At 31.0% G+C, this 17,054-nt stretch overlaps 1 protein-coding gene across 5 annotated transcripts in view; it reads right to left on the bottom strand.

The window, feature by feature from the left end:
* The window catches only part of LOC125062602 (anion exchange protein 2), a 40,791-nt gene that overhangs the window by 20,296 nt on the left and 3,441 nt on the right, over positions 1–17,054 (bottom strand). For all 5 annotated transcript variants that reach the window (XM_047668631.1, XM_047668635.1, XM_047668633.1 and 2 more), the window contains exon 2: positions 87–237. In XM_047668631.1, the coding sequence (XP_047524587.1) occupies positions 87–237 (151 nt within the window). The remainder of the gene's footprint in view (positions 1–86; positions 238–17,054) is intronic.

Raw genomic sequence — 17,054 nt, forward strand, 5'->3', positions numbered from 1 at the left:
GTTAAACTTTTGCTTTCATTTAAAAATCCTTTTCACTTCAAACTAAAACCTAAAATTTTAAATAGCCAGGAAATTATGAGACTTACCTATGGAAACGTTTGGATATGATGAGTACGGCAACGGGGCAGCGGCATCCCTGATAGGTTCGGTCTTCTGAAGATTCCTAATGGAGGTCCCTCCTCCCCAGAGCACGCGATCCATCTCTTCATCCAAGTGGATCTCATCTTCAGCTGCTTCCTGATGAAAAAAATAAATTCTTTGTTAAAAACAATACTGATATTCAAGGTTTTGAGGGAGCAGACGGGTATTTTCGAATTCCTCCGATACGTCTTGACCGATTTGTGTGTTGTTTTTATGTAGATTTGCATGAGAATATAATGTAATGTACCGCGGTGAGGTGATTAGAATCCTCATCTAAATTGTTTACTTAAAAATAACAGTGCGAGTTAAATCAATGGAAATTATCCGATTCTATGAAAAAAACATAATCCATATGACAGTTCATCTAAAATCACATTTAAGTCACACCGCTCGATTATATCAAATAAAAATACAATCAAATCCCAAGCTGTAATGCCTGTATGACGAAAAGCTAATTTATACGCAAATATTTGACCTTTGCCTTACTAACAACCTCAATATAAATTTAAAAGTGGTAAAAAAGTATTCTAAGCTTTTAATTTTCATTATGTTCTTTGGAATTATAATGCTCCTACCGTAAAGTAAAATATCGTTAAACCAGCAATACTAAGAACCAGAACCTAAATAAAATACTCGGAAAATTATAAAAAGAGCCTATTAAGTCCTCTATTCATTTTATATTCATATATTTTAAATTACATATATGAAGAACGTTTCCAGCATAGGGTTGTATAGCTTTTCAACTTTTAATGAAATATAATATGGTCGCTTAAATTACCGGTAACTCCCAATGAACGACTCTAAGTACGATTTTTGTAACAACTTTTTGATGTTATCATCCTAAAGATCAATTAAAACAGAGAACTCCTACCTTCCATGACTTTAAAAAAATCCCCATATGACCAGAATGGCGTTCAATGAATTAACAATACAAATCCTTTTATTTTCAGACTTAGGAAATAGCAGGCAAAACTTTTTGTTTTGGTGTGACTACTGAATAACTAATCAGTAACGTGTTTAGAACGTCATTAGAGAGTACTTATTTTGACACACAAAATCCTATTCTCTATGTAAATCGCAATGTATTTATGTATGCGTCCTCATATATTGAACGATGTGATTTCAAACTTTTTATAACCGTTTCTCGGTTGGATGAATTAACGTGATTTTAGCAGCTCGCTAAAGTCATTACAGAAAACGAGCCCGCAGGGTTTTAATAGCGTTCGACGGTTTGAAATAAGTAAACATGAAGTTCCCTGTGGGTTGGGTAATAAACTGTCTACAGTATTCATTTTTTTAACATGTCCAAATTGATCCGGAATTTATTTGTGGTAGTAACTATAGGACTCGAAACCTACAACGTTAATTAATACATGTCTATCTGGGCCGATTCACGGCGATGAAAATCACTTTTCACTCATATCCGTTCAGTCTCGCTTCAGCTTTGAAAGGAAAGTTTCAAGCTAAATATTACAGTTCACCCTTGAACTTTCCAAGCTACGTTTTAATAAAATGCAATCAACTAGCTCCATTGCATTGATAATCTAATTGAAAATATGTAGCTAATGTAATTAAAAGTCAATAATGGTATCATATTGTAGTAGTTTATAGCAATGACGAAAATAATTATAATTCATATTCATCAAGTATAAATTATTTCAGAAAGTACCTATCACTTAAATCAGGTGGGCCTCTAGCCCGTTTGCCACCTGTTAAATAAAAAAAATCTAAATCATTCATACTTTCTCACACCCATTTCATCCATATCACCCTCAGAAGATGCGTCATTCTTTTAATTTTACTGTATTATTTCTATTTCTTTATTTTTTTAATTTTAGTTCTAAATGCCTTATGAAAAATTAATTTACTTGTCATACTTATATATGTAGTGTTATAACGTAACAGCTTACCGCTTCCGAATAGTTCGAAACAGTAGCCATTTACAATATTGTAATTTAATAATAACTTTTTATGGAGCACAAAACTGCAATTGACAGATAATTTTATTACAATATAATTTCCAGTTACAATGTTCAATTTATTTTAACACAAGTCGCCATCCAGCTTCACATGAATCTAGATATTATTTATTCTATTCGCCTATATTCGTTTTCAAAAGTTAATATAATTTAAACTTACAAAAAAAATTGTACTCCAATAAATGTTTGATCCTCTTGGTTAACAAAATAATTTTTTATTTAATTCTTAGTAGCTTATTTATAACTTAATAGCTATAAAATAATTGATTTATTTCCGTAGCCTACGATTAGTTGTTACCAACGGCACTTAATTTTGATATCGAATTAGCTGTTATATATATATTGTTGATTTGTATAATAATTCGCATTAATGTTCAAATTATATCTTACCCGAAAAACCAAGCAGATGAAACGGGGCATTAACATTTTGAATCAAAAAGACTTTTATAATGCAGATAGGACAAAACTTAAATTTTTGATTTTCTTTTTTTGTCTCGATTTTGCTATATCAGGTTATCTTACAGATAACGGCTATCTTCTACAGCCAACCGAGAAGAGTCATGAAGTTGGCCTAAAAATGAATCCAAAAATATCTATAGTTTTGTCTAACCACTACAATCCATTAGAACTGACAGATAGAAAAAATCACAAATAATTAAATTTAGTTATTTATTTATTAAACACTTCGTCCCAAAAATCATTTCGATCTCTTCTCAAGCAACATTTTAAGGAAAACTTAAATAACAAAAGGCGAGCAAAAGAAGTGCAAAAACTGTAGTTTTTATGAAAAGTGAAAAATTAATACAAAACAAATAGAGTATTTAGCATAAAAGAGTTCTTAAAGAAACCTTTAAAAATTCAAAGGATGTAACTAAAGAATTGTTGTAATTAGAAAAAGGGTTTTAAGCTTAAACTAAAGGCGAGTCCTCTATAAAGAGTAAAGAGAAGTGGAATAGAACATTTAGAATGATACCGAAGAGAGCATAGAAATAATAAAGGAAAAACTTCTGTGGATAACATCAATATCATCACGTTATAAGAAAATACTAAAGGAGACGAGTGAAAGTCTAATAATTTAATTGTTAAAATCAATGGTATATTTGTAGACAAAAATATGTTTTTAATTGTTGTCAATTTAAATAAAACATTTACATATTTTAATTGACGAATGTTGAAAATATCCGAATAAAAGCTTACTTATTTTATTATTAACGCAATAGAAGCTTTGTGTAACACTGATTTAATCTTAAAGAAATCTATTTAATGTTAATGAAATAATGTACCAAAAATCCACGTTAAAACATTTAAGTATAAAGTTACTTAAAATATGTATTTAGAATTTTACCCTAACAATTTAACATAATCCTTTTTAAATTAAAATGAGCTGAAGAGAATAATTATTTTTGTACCTGTTGCTCCATTTTAAACACGAACGCTACACGGGGCAGTTAAGTAGAGGGCTTGTCTATTCCAACTACCACGGGGAACTAACGTATTTCTAGGTACGCTGCCGCAACATGTATCGTCGAAATGATATTACATTATGAAACGATAAATTCAAAAACGTTTTTATCCCGATATAAAGTCATTGTGGACCATTTGCCTTCTAAATTTGTTTATATACTTAACTGTTTGGGTGTAAATTACCCTTCAACATCTTTTTCCCTTGCTTAATATAACCGATAATTAGCGCTATTGCGTAGTAGCTAACTGGTTCAACTTCAGTTGAAACAAAATTAGCCTCAGAAGATTTCAACGTACCTAAAAACTAAACAAAACAGACAACTGTTGGGGTTTTTCGGGTTACGGGTTGCGCTAAAATAAATTTTAAAATTCGATTTTGTTTGTACCAATTAAACTGATTGATAGAGCGGTGTTGGCCTAGTGGCTTGGCACGTGACTCTCAACCCTAAGGTCGTGCTTTCTGAGCACGGCTGTGCAACAATTGATTTTTCTTTCGAACAATTTAACGGCTCGTGTAATGAAGTAAATATTATAAATAAAATTACCATGACCATTAATTTATATATAATTGAATGTTAGTAAAAATAATATAACACAAATTCAGCTATGATATATAATGATTCAATTATATTGTTATATTATAAAATATGATTTTTCTTTGTTCTAAAGTCTCGAAGGATAAGGACAAAACATTTCCCGCCAATTGCACTAATTAGAATATCCTGATTTGATATGTAACTTAATTTAGGTATTTTTTTGTACATCGGTTTGCACCAACGTTAGGTTTCTACTTAAGTCGCTAATAACTAAATTAATTGTGACATTGTCAACGGCATTGGACGTCATAATATGTTTTCATAGCTCGTATTTAATTATATTTATTAATAATATTTGTCATTATGTAGATGACTTCGATTTGCAAGGCAATGGCGAAAAGTACCTATATAAAAAATAGGGAAATAACTTAGATACTAGTAAGTATTAGAAATGATATTGTTGAGGAAATGGAATACACAAATGGCCAGCACAAGGGTAATTTGGTTTTTGATACAGTGATATAAGTGAAATATAAGGAAAATCAATAAAGATTCCGCATAACTGAAAAAGAAATTTCAGCTAAAATATAAAACCTTTGTAGTAATAACATACGTGGGCCGAACCGGGAAATATATGCTTAAAACCGAAAACATAATAAGGTACTCTTACATAGCAAATTCACATACATAAAAAGATATAGGTAAACAGTTCGGCATCCATTTATCAAACAATTTTGTAAAATTATTGTACCCAGAACTCTGTGAATAGAATATCAAGTAATTTAAAATCTACGTAAAAAAAGAGTTTTTCTTATTATAGGGGCAAAATAGCGCAAACTTAAGAAATAACCTAGACGAAGATTCCGTAAAAGAGACCATATTTATGATTATTTTAATGGAGGCTGTACTACATTCATTGTAAATAATAATTGTTAATATTTTTACTTATGTATGAAAAATTTAATTAAAATTGTGATTCTCTTTGCATGGGCGGTGACCTGATGTTAAGTGATACCGCCGCCCATAGACATCCACATTGCCAGAAGGCTTGCAAGTGCGTTGCCAGGCTTCGCTCTTATCTTGAAGGACACTAAGTCGCATTGGTTCGGAAATAATTCAGTGGGCAGCTGGTTACACAAAGTAGTGGTGCGTGGCAAAAACTGCCTTAAGAAACGCTCAGTTGTGGTCGTCTGTTATACCAGTATGAAATAGTAGTAATAAGTAATTTCTAAAAGCTTACCAATCCTATTTATACCTAAAAGACTCTTAGAATCTCGTTGAAGGTGGTCTAGACATATGAGTTTATATCTAATGCATTTGCTCTACTTTCAAAGGTTATTGAATAGTTCTATTAAACGCACTTAAAGTGAATTAAGGTACATATACCTGCACCTGCATTGTACAAGGGCAATAATTTATATTTTTTAATAAATAAATGAAGTGAGTGGTTTTACGTAGAAAGAATAAAATTTATTAATATATCCTTAATGTTGAGAAATGATTTTTGTGTTTTTGTAAGGAACTGCCGAGTAGGCCTGAAGAACATTATTTTGATCTTTCATATCTTGTTGTTTGTGACAAGAGGCTATTGGACAAGATTTTAAAAACTACTTCCGGATATTTATAAACGACTATGGAACCTATACAAATTGTATTTTTTTAGTATTGGCTTAAAAATATTTAAACATTGATAATTTGAAGTACCCGCCAAAATGTGTAAAACCCGCCTTGCTTCCCTAGACAAGATGGCGTCGCACCAGGCCCTATGACGTACCACGACTGTAAACACGTAGGCAAAGATCAAGTTTTATAAGGAGGTACTTATCATTCTTAAGTTACACATTATATTATATTTCTATCATAAACAGTCTTTTTTATTACCAACGGAGGCTTTATACCATGTGAATGTTGAGGCCGCCCAGCTCCTCGACACAATGGGTCTAGTGCGACGACTCAAAAGGACCAATCTTTTTAGCATACATATATAGTATATACTATAAGTGTAGTGTACAATATTTATAGGTTTATAAGACAACTCTTTGAAGACAATGACACTAGAGAATGAACTTTAAATACATTTAGTAAAATACATTAGTATAAATTACATTAAATAAGCGTTCTCGTAAATATTAAGGTAGAAAGAAAGTGCATTAGCCCACACTAGTATTCCCAGTGTCGTGGGCAATTCGTCATCAATAAGTTCATATTAACTAAGTATTTCTGCAATCAGTTCCCCGTAAGATTTTTTCAGAAAGGGCGTCACTTCAGGCTTTAACGGATATAAATGCAATTTTATTACATTATTTATATAAGTTGACGTATCCAGTGCTAAGTTAAATGCAAATTAGTATTAGAAACATACATATGTGTAATGCACTCGTGGCTATACGTTGATGATTATAATTGTAACTTACTATTTGTATATATTAAAATATTACATTACTTTAGAAAGTCCATCAACATTTACAAGAACCTTAGGTATAAAAATAAAAAAAACTGAATTTTGTGTTATATCACTGTACCAATATTAATTATTGTTAATTTTATAAAATTATTCAATTTATGTGGTTGTTTTAGTAATTTTTCGTTGTTGCAGCTCTGGTTTTATTGAAATATAGCGTATTGCTAAGGCATAATAAAAAACCTATTTAGAAAATAATAAAAGAGGGAACGGACAAAAACATAGACACTGACTATTAATTAAAAGTAATTAAATCAGCCCTTGCAGTAGCTGATTTTAAGAGTTTTTCACTAATGTTCTCCTGACAACAACCAAGGCTTTTAACTCCTCACCCACTGCTGTGCTCTCATTATTAGAGAAAAATTTCCATGTGATAATGCGTCTTAAATATCTTTAGTATTCTAAAGATCTCTGGGGTTATATATTTTTGTTAATTTTAGATTAGATATTGATCTTATAAGCTTACATATATTTTTTATAGATCTATCGTTTTTGCAATAATAACCTTCAGCCCGTTTGCCTCCTATGGCATTTAAAAAAAAATACTATAAGCATAATAGTAATTATTTAGTTTAAAGCTGATTCACATGATGGTGTTGAAATAAACCTAGAGCTATAAGACTTTATTTTATACCTATCATGAAAGTCGGAAAGCTGTTGAAGACAAAGCTTCCTGAGTGTGAGCCCGTCACACTTAAAGGGAAGGTTCCAAAAATTGTTTGACAACAGAGTCACTTCTACGGTATCAGAAGTATCAATGGGCGTACCCAAGGGATCTATACTCGGGTCATTTTTATTTCTGACTATATATGACTCTGGATAATGTTAACAATCTGTTTGCGTCTGTGTTTACTGGTTTTATGTAAAAAAATGTACCTATTAAATTTACAACTAGTGTGGTGTAAAGTGTGATTACCCTTAAGTTCAGGCTTCTAAGTCGTATCGGTTCGCAAATATCCCTGCTGACAGCTAGAATTACGCAAGTAACGGATAAGACTTGAAATGCTCTAATGCTTAGTTACCATAATTAAAAAGAGAACCCAATTTAGTTGTTTGCATGTTTATCCGATGATAAATAAAAGATGAAACGATTGTGCAGTCACACGGTGGTGTTACGTCCACCTGTCAAATCACAACCGAGCCACATTTCGTCTTTTGTTTTATATCTCGCTCCGGGCGCAGGCTACAAACAAGCGATCGAATTTTGTCTTATGTATTACATACATAATAATTCCATTAATATATTACGATGAACTATATACTATGATAATTATATTAAAAGCTCGTTATCCTTCAGTGTCGCTCATTGAAAACCAACTGAACCACTTTATTGCTTCCGACAGACCTAATTACGTTCCGATTGTTATATACTCGTACATGCTGACCCAGCGTTGGATTTCTTAACCATTACCATCGTATCACGAATAGAAAATGGTTTATACAATAGTAAAAAAAAAACCTCTACGAGTCACATAATTTTTTCCTTAAGCTTTCTTAGACATCTCTTTTATTCTCGCACATGCTTCGACTTAGCCATCAAAAGGCCTTTTGGAATTAGATATTATTATACCGCTGAACGCAATTCGAAAATTGGCATGATCGCAATTATGTACTGACAATACAAGACAATTGAAATTAATAAAGCAACATACTTGTTAATAGTGCTCTTTGATTTATTCAAGGCATGAATTATATAGTTCGATTTGCGTCAACGCGCGTACTGTGCTTTGATAAGTCCACAGATTAATTAAAAGAATTTGATGAAAAAATTATATACATTTTTGCTAATAAACTCGATATTAAAATTCGTTATAACTTATGTTCGTAGAAAGCCTGTACAGGAGTTCTTATAAGTGCAGCTTACATGAGAGCATTGAAATCGTAGACTTAGATCTGATTGAGTGGAAATCAAAGGGACGTTTGAAGAAATAAGTCTCATCAAAAGAGCTTTAGTTTATAAGAGTTCATCGAAAGCGTGACTTTTAATAAATCGAAGAGGTTAACGATTTAATGATATAATGATTAAACTCTTGTTAGTGAAAAATATGTTATATGTATTAAGAACTTTTATACTCTAAAACCATTTTTGAATCCTTTAGAGAACTGGTATAGAAACCTCTGGCCATAGAAATAAGATATCTGACTTCCAAACTCTGAAGTTTCGAATGAGGCTAACCACATACGAACTTCAACCCCTTATATATAAATAAACTAATTAATAATAATTACAGTCGGCCATAATACTAGTTCATTCAATACAAATAAAGAGTGTTGTATTTAATACGCTTTAGTGAATTTAAAAATCGGTTATATTCTTGAAAGGACATAAAAAGTTAAAGCTTTTAAGAATTAGATTTAGACTTTCTTTACAACTTTTGGTTAGTGATATAAATCTTCTTTCTTAATCCATAAAATACACTTGAATGGATTTTTGTAGCAACATTATTATTTTGATCTTAATGTTTGGCCTCAAGCCTGAGGCAAGACATCGAGAAAGGCAAGTAACAAATAAAAATAATACAAATTAAACCTTTCAATAGCATTTCTTTCTAAAACTATCTTGTTCGTAAATCGCCAATCCATTCTACGTGAGCCTTTACACTCTCTAATCAGAAGATCTAGTAATGTCTTTATTATCAACAAATCTCGTACCAATACAGATACTTTTATTATTGGTCTGAAGAATTGAATTGTACGATTGGCTAAAGTCACATCATATCCGCTCTAAAAAATATAACGTCCTAATTCAAACATAGCTAGCTTTTATGTTATTATGGAAACGAAAAACTGATGACGCGTACACGATCCATCGTTCCTTTTACCAAGTCACAATCAATCGAAACGTACTAATGTATTGTATTTTGTTTTACATTCTCATCTAGGCTTACAATTTAATTTTATGGCAGGCAATATAGACAGGTCAAATAAAGATAACGCACCTATATAGTCGTAGGTTCGATTTCTGGCCAAAACATGAGCTGATTGGTACACAGGATCACAATGATTCCCTTCCCTATCTTTAAGATATCAATGGATGGGACTCAGAAATGTACTTTCCCAACTCCATTACGGGTTTCGTAACTTAATAATATAATAAATAATAAAATGATACAATTTCATATCAATACACCGCTTTAAAGACTTTTTATTGAACAAATATAATATTATTCAGAATGGACCGTGCTGTTTTCGGAGCCAGGCCACTATTTGCCGATATAAACTGTAACAATATTTAATATGTATTTTACAAATTAGCTGAACGTAAATAGAACCAGTTGAAATTGTTAAATACATATCTGCGTTTTCGGTAAAACATTGTAAGCGAGATTTTATGCAATTCGGCAAAAATTTAAAATGCAGCATTTAGCCTGGGGTAAACTGCACAGAGTGAATTTGCCTACAGCAAATATTGTATTTCCATAACTGATATTTACTCTACATAAAAACGTAGTTGTACATTTGAATGTCAAACTCATAAAAACGTGTCAATTAAAACGGTTGTCTTTCATTGTAACAAATTTTATAGATTTTGTTAAGAAGTTTTAACACAAATGAAGATGTATGTGTGACATTATTGATTACCATGAAGTAGTTATTACTATGGTTAATTATTAATATTCATATTATAAGTCTTATATTTAAACGATGTATTATTGTAATTTTTCGTGTACATGTTTGTAAAATTATAAACACTATGTTTATAACCAATAATAATACTTTCTTTCATAATGGAATAAAATATTTTTTTTTCATGTATTCATATATTGTACTAACTTTATGGCTAGCAAACACAAAACGCTTCGCATGGAAGCTATAATTTGGAAAGTGACATTCAAAAATAAATATATCTCCGCTTGAGTATTATGAAAATAATATTCTAAGTAAATAGTAAAGCCTGCACAAGCAACAAGCTAACAACAAGTGGCTTTCGCAGTCTACAAGTGCCTGCAACTAATCCATTGATAAGGCAGAGAATTGCAAAACATTTTCTAACATAAATGAGTCGGCAATAATCACGTTATTCATTCTGACTTCCAAGCGTTATATAGCACCATAACCAGCCAATTAAATCTCCAAGTGTCTCCCAATAGCTTCTCCTCTATGAACTTATAATATTTAAAAGTTACAGTTTGCAACCAGTAATATGCAAATAACAATTTCTTCAAACATTTACAAAAAGACCTTGTTATTTATATGAGCATGAAATTGAACTATTATCACGCCAGACGCAGTAGATAATCGGCTCCAAAGAAATGTTTTTAGTTCAATACATTTTAACGTAACGTAAAATTAAATATATAATACTTATTGTCTCACATACATGAGGTCTCATACGTGTATTTTTGTCATTTACCGGACATAAGAAGAAAGTGGGAGAAAGAGCCAGGATTGCAAGGGTTTTTAAGAACGTTTCGCATTAAAATTTTGACAGTCAATACAAAAGCCGTAATTGTTTGCAGGCGAAATAGTCAACAACAGCAGAGCAGGCGAAGCGTTCATTAGGTAAAGCAACATTATTTTAACTATTTAAGGCTCCTTACGCTTAATTTAAACATGACAAGTGGGTGACAAAACATCTAATAGTAATTTAAGGCTTATATTCTGTTAAATATTTACGATGATTCACACTTACGTACAAGCACGTAACTCAAAACATTCAATAAGAATGACAAAAATGTGCAAAGTACGCACTCACGACAGAAACTGAAATCTAACTGAATCACGTTTTTTAAATCAAAAATTTATTGTATTTCGACGAATACACACGTTGTATTCAAGAGGCCTAGAGATAGTTATCTTTACGATATACTATTTTGAGCTCTTTATCCAAATTATATAATAAATGCAGGGATGTAGAACTACAGTCAGAAGAACTTTAATAAACCTATCGTCCCCTTGATGCTTGCTATTATGTATATAGAATCCGGTTTAAGCGTAAATTATTGTTTAGCAAAAAAATTTATTTCAACAATTTATACAATTTGATTTTGGTTTTCATTATCAAGTCCTAACGGAGAAAATATAAAAAAAAATCTAGACAAATTCTCTTACTAAAATATCAGACGTCAAATAAGATAAGCGCATCACATAAGAACAAATCTGTCATTAAATTAAACAGTTGAGGATTATGATAAGAATTCGAACAAATGTTGTTTGACCAGTGTGTCAAGTGTGTCAAACACACGCAAAAAGTACCGTACGGATTACTTTTATTACTGCAGGTAAGTGGGTTTAGTACTTTTGCCTTCAATGATAAAAAGCATAAATTATTTTACAAATTCAAGTCGGTGTTTTATTAATAAGCGAGTGGAATATTTACTTATTTATACTTATCAAATTTCTCTATTGGCGATTCGATTTTCATTTCTTTATTTTCATGCATTATAGTACTACGCACGCAAAAAAATCTGTTTTCCTGCTTCAGCAAGTAAGGGCTATTCGTGTCTAAAGGTTCTTGCAATTAATTTAATTTAACTAAACGTTGCAACGTTAAATTTGACGTACCTATAAACTATTTATATATGATGACGATGATGTCTAAAGAACACAATATGAACTAATGACGTTTATAAGAAAGTACATCTAATTTATTTTCGTATATTATAAAAATGATTTTGTAGGAATCCCTAAATCCAATTATAATCTGCAAGCCCTAATTAACTAAGCCCCAAATTATAAACTTATTTTGTTGACAATTATTTACAACACTTCCGAAACTTTCAACAGGTTTCACTTTAATCAAATTTATCTTAATAAATAAATTGTTAAAGACAAACGAAATGTTTTAAAGCTTTAAAAGTAGATATATAATCTGATATCTTATTATATAAGCTACTTCGAATTGTATAATCTTAAAGCCCTCTTTTCGAATACGAAACATCTACCCTTTATCGCTAAAATATTATTATATTAATTAATTAATATTAATTTAATTCTGCACGGTCATTTTGACAATTGAAGTATAAATCAATCAGAATTAAAATTTATTTTATCATATCTAAACTTATGAACGTCAATATTAAAAAAAATGGAAGATCTAAATTACATTTACTATTTGACCACAACCTAGAAGCAAGACTACACTACTCACTCAATTCTCAAATTTTCTTTAAAAACTCTAATTCAATAAAAAAACTACATTATAATCGTTGTCATATAGAATATTATTATATATAAATATACTAGAAAAGGGACTGATCTTAAGTACCCATAACAAACAAGAATGCATGTTGAATGTCATGAAAGTAGAAGAGACAGGGGTATATCAGGACATTAGCAAGTGGAGATGATGGCGTTTGCTTGCCACTTCAGGGAAGGCCGTCAATATACATATAATGAGACCCAAACGGTCTATAATATACTATAATAGATATTATAGACCTTTTGGGTCTCATTATCAATCTGGTTCAAAATTCTAAACCTATAAAATTTCTCATTTAAAACCACCGCAGATATTATATATGTACTGTGCTCAACACACAAACAGGTTTTCCACTAAAAAATATGTTGACGTCTCCAATAGTTGCCAAATTGTAAATCAATCCTAAGCTTAAAATAAATAGAATTTTTTACATCATTCGTTGATGGTTTACATAACTAGTCATGAACGCAGTAAGGTCATGAGTAAAATCTTAAAGGAAACTAGCGGCTATACATAAAACATACCTTGCCTAACCAAAGGGACAGAGTTATCTCAAAGGGCGCATACGTAAATATAAACGTACTAGCTGATCCGGTAAACGTTGTTTTGCCATGAAAATTATTTCTAGGAAACATTTTTTAGTTTAATAAAAATAACTATCTACTATAGTAAAAATAGGGGTTATATGTATTTTTGTATGCTGTATCATAAAAAATAAAAACAAAAAGTTTTATGTAAAAAATAAAAATTTTGGGGTGGGACCGGACCACCCTTAAAATTTAGCGGGATGAAAAATAGATGTTGTCCGATTCTCAGACTTACTGAATAACCATACAGAATTTCATAAGAATCGGTTGAGCCGTTTCGGATGGGAACGAACATTGTGACACGAGAATTTTATATATTAGATTAACACACATTGGCGTGTCACGGTCATGGGGGTCATGACCCCCGCCCTTGGGTGCCGGGACAGGGTATATCACTTTTTTTTAAATTGAATTGTTATAAAATATCTTTTGTATAAATTCTGTATACAAACGATCCAAATCGCTAATTTTTATAGTAATAAAAATATTACATAGTCTTAGTAAAAATTGAAATATTGACTGTGTGTCGATAATTCTAATTCCCACCTAATACTAGAAAAAGTCTTAAACTAGTAAACATACTTTACCACCTTAACACATACACATCTTAAACAATGTAAAATTAGTATTCATATGTTATATGGTTTAGCATTATTAATGCTCTAACATACAATTATAAACTCTAAAGTCGTGTGTTCGAATTGTGGATATGCACGGATGGACTTATTCTATATGCGCTTTCAACACTTGTTCGTACTGTTACTGAAACCTTCGTGAGAAAACCGTATCTAAGAACCAAATTCCGAAAAAAAAAACAAACTTGTCTACCCAAAGCATAGAGAAGCACTCAAAACTCCTATTAGAAGCCTTAATTAGGAAAAATATCGATACATGCGAAAAATGGCGATCATTAAAACAAAATCTATTTTTATATATAACAAAATATGTAAAACGAAAATCAGGCCGTAACCAGTATTCAAAAGTGAACACAAAACAGTCACGGCCACGGGCACTGCGAAGTAGCTATACTTGACGACCTTAGATATAAGTCACGACCTGAGAGACATATTATATACATTGATTTTAAAGGAAAAGCAATTACTTTTTCATTACATAGTTTACAAAAATTTTAATTAAAAAATATTAAGTATTTTTACCGTTGAAATATTATAATGCTAATATATTTTTAACTGAACTCGAAGACGGAGCTTTACAATTAAAGTTGTTTTTAGGTGGTTGTAGAAAATAAGATTAATTACGAAAATATTAGACAAAAACTACTATCATAAAGTTCGTTATAAAGTGGTCATAACATACAATAGTCCAGCCAATAACAAGAAAGAATTTATTTTATATTTATGCTTACCGAATTTAAAGGCATTATTTTGTAATGACAATTAATTGAATAGGTGGTAAACAAAAGCTTTAAAAATTTATTTATCTATTGTATTTCCCAAATTGATCATGTTTTTTTTGGAATCAAGTTTGAGCTATTGAATATACCGAGAATTTGTCCAAAGAAGCAATAGATTCACTATAGTTTCTATAAATAGTATCAATACATCGGCTATTGTTTCAATAAGAGCTATTTATAAACAATTGCCTTTGATTAGGTACTTACACAACTACCTCCGTAACACTGTTCAGTCTAGTGTTCAATGCTATGAAGATCCCGGGTTCCTACCGTCACATTCCCGTTTGTAAAAATCCTATGACAGATGCGTGGTAGTAGTTCCTAAAGTTTTTTTAAAATTGAGTCTTCTATAAAATTGTAGTATTCACTTTGCTCTGTTGTTTTGCTTCCTAAGCTACCGCTTTACAGGGTGTTTATTAGATATTTTTCATACCTTGGGTTTCAGTATCAAAGTTTTTATATTGATACATAACTTTTCGAAAATATTCATTAGCCTTTGCTCATCAAGTACCACGTAGGACTGTTACGGTGAGAACATTTTTTAATCGGTTCAGTAGTTTGGAGCCATGCAAACCAACAAACAATCAAATCTTTCCTCTTTATAATATTAGTGTAAAAATCAATAAAAAGTATTGCTTATCAAAACATTATTAAGGCCGTAATATGATTTTAATTATTAAATTGCAAAGCAAACATATTTTTCCTTCATCTAGATGAAAATAAATTTAATGATTTCTCCGTGTTGTTTATCACAACGATTTTGGCTTATTCTATAAATAGCGTAATGCCCATTAATGAGCTCCTCGAAATTCAAAATCCTACTAAAAGGGAAATTTATGAGGAATTAAATAAGAAAACAAGTGAAGAACGATGTTATTTATTTTCAAATCGCCAGCAAATTTGTCGGAGGATAAAGCTCAAACGATTAGAGTTAAATTTTTGAAATACACATATTTTGATAAATATTATCATACAGTGAAAGAAACGTTATCTGCCATGCCGTGACGGGTAACGTTGGGAGGGGGGAGGGGGAGGGAGTAGACACCATGTCACACCACAAATCGTCGAAAAGTCTGTCCGAGAAGTCAGCGCTCTGTGATGCTTCTGAGCTGGACTCGATAATGTAAAAGTGAATGGAATGAATTAAATGAAACCTAACCTAACCGTATTGTGCTTGTCACTGTCGTAACGTTTTGAGATCATGTGACAAAACATTATTTAAATAGTCTAGGCTTTTATGAATGGGATTGGAACTAGAAGTTTCTAGGTAAGCCTCTCTCTCTTTCTAAGCACAGGCTGGGAAATGTAAGAGATGTAGATACGATTATGGACGATTTGAATGTACTATTTGAATTCTTAATATTATATTCAGTCTCATTAATGGCCACGGACCATTGCCCTCTTTAGTTCACTGGTTCAGGTTTTACGCGTTTGGTTTTTGATCCTCTGGTAAACAATGGTTTTTAGAAATATCGTATTTTATAAAAATTAAGGTAACACAATTAGGATATATATACATAATTTCAACTGGAAGGAGAAATTAGACAGGATGGCACAGTTACCAAATCGTTTGATTCGACTGGACCTCGATGCCCGGGGAAAAATATTTAATTAAGTTGCTTAAAAATCGTGAAAATAGACCAAAAAATGCACAAATATCTATGCCGGGATTGTGTAATTCACTTATAACACGAGAAACTAAACATAAATTTATTACCCAGTACCGGCATCATAAATCGGAAACTGTGCTTCAATTTGATTATTTTAAGGGTAAACTTCTAAATATATTTGTCACATTTCAATTTGTCCTTATTACCGTATATTAAAATCGAGTGATATTAATAAAAAATTGTACCACAATTACATTAGTTTAGTAACAAATTGTATAATAATTAATTCCATAAATATGTATTATTGCAAATGATACTTCCTTTACACATTGAAATTCGGAATACAAATCAAGTCAGTTTCAGGGACAAAGCAGAGGCTCATTGGCTAAAATATGCTCACCTTAACATAGGTTTTTTATTACATTATGCATGTCAACACGTTATCGAGGATAAACAAAAACCGCACTAATACTTGCAAATTACTAATCGCTAAAGGAAAATGTTTGTCACTTGTCTTGATTTTTAATTCAGAATAACAGCCTAGAGGCTTCCTGTCGAATAAGGACATGTTAAATATAGTTTTATTATATTACAACGATTTATTTCTGAAAATTTTATAATTAATTTAAACAAATTAGCTTTATCACGAATGTTTAAAAAATATTTAAATATTTGTTAAAATAAATTAATCATAACAAGTAGTTTCTTTAAAATTATTTA

The sequence above is a fragment of the Pieris napi genome, chromosome Z, assembly GCF_905475465.1.
Source record: "Pieris napi chromosome Z, ilPieNapi1.2, whole genome shotgun sequence".
NCBI classification, from domain to species: Eukaryota; Metazoa; Arthropoda; class Insecta; order Lepidoptera; family Pieridae; genus Pieris; species Pieris napi.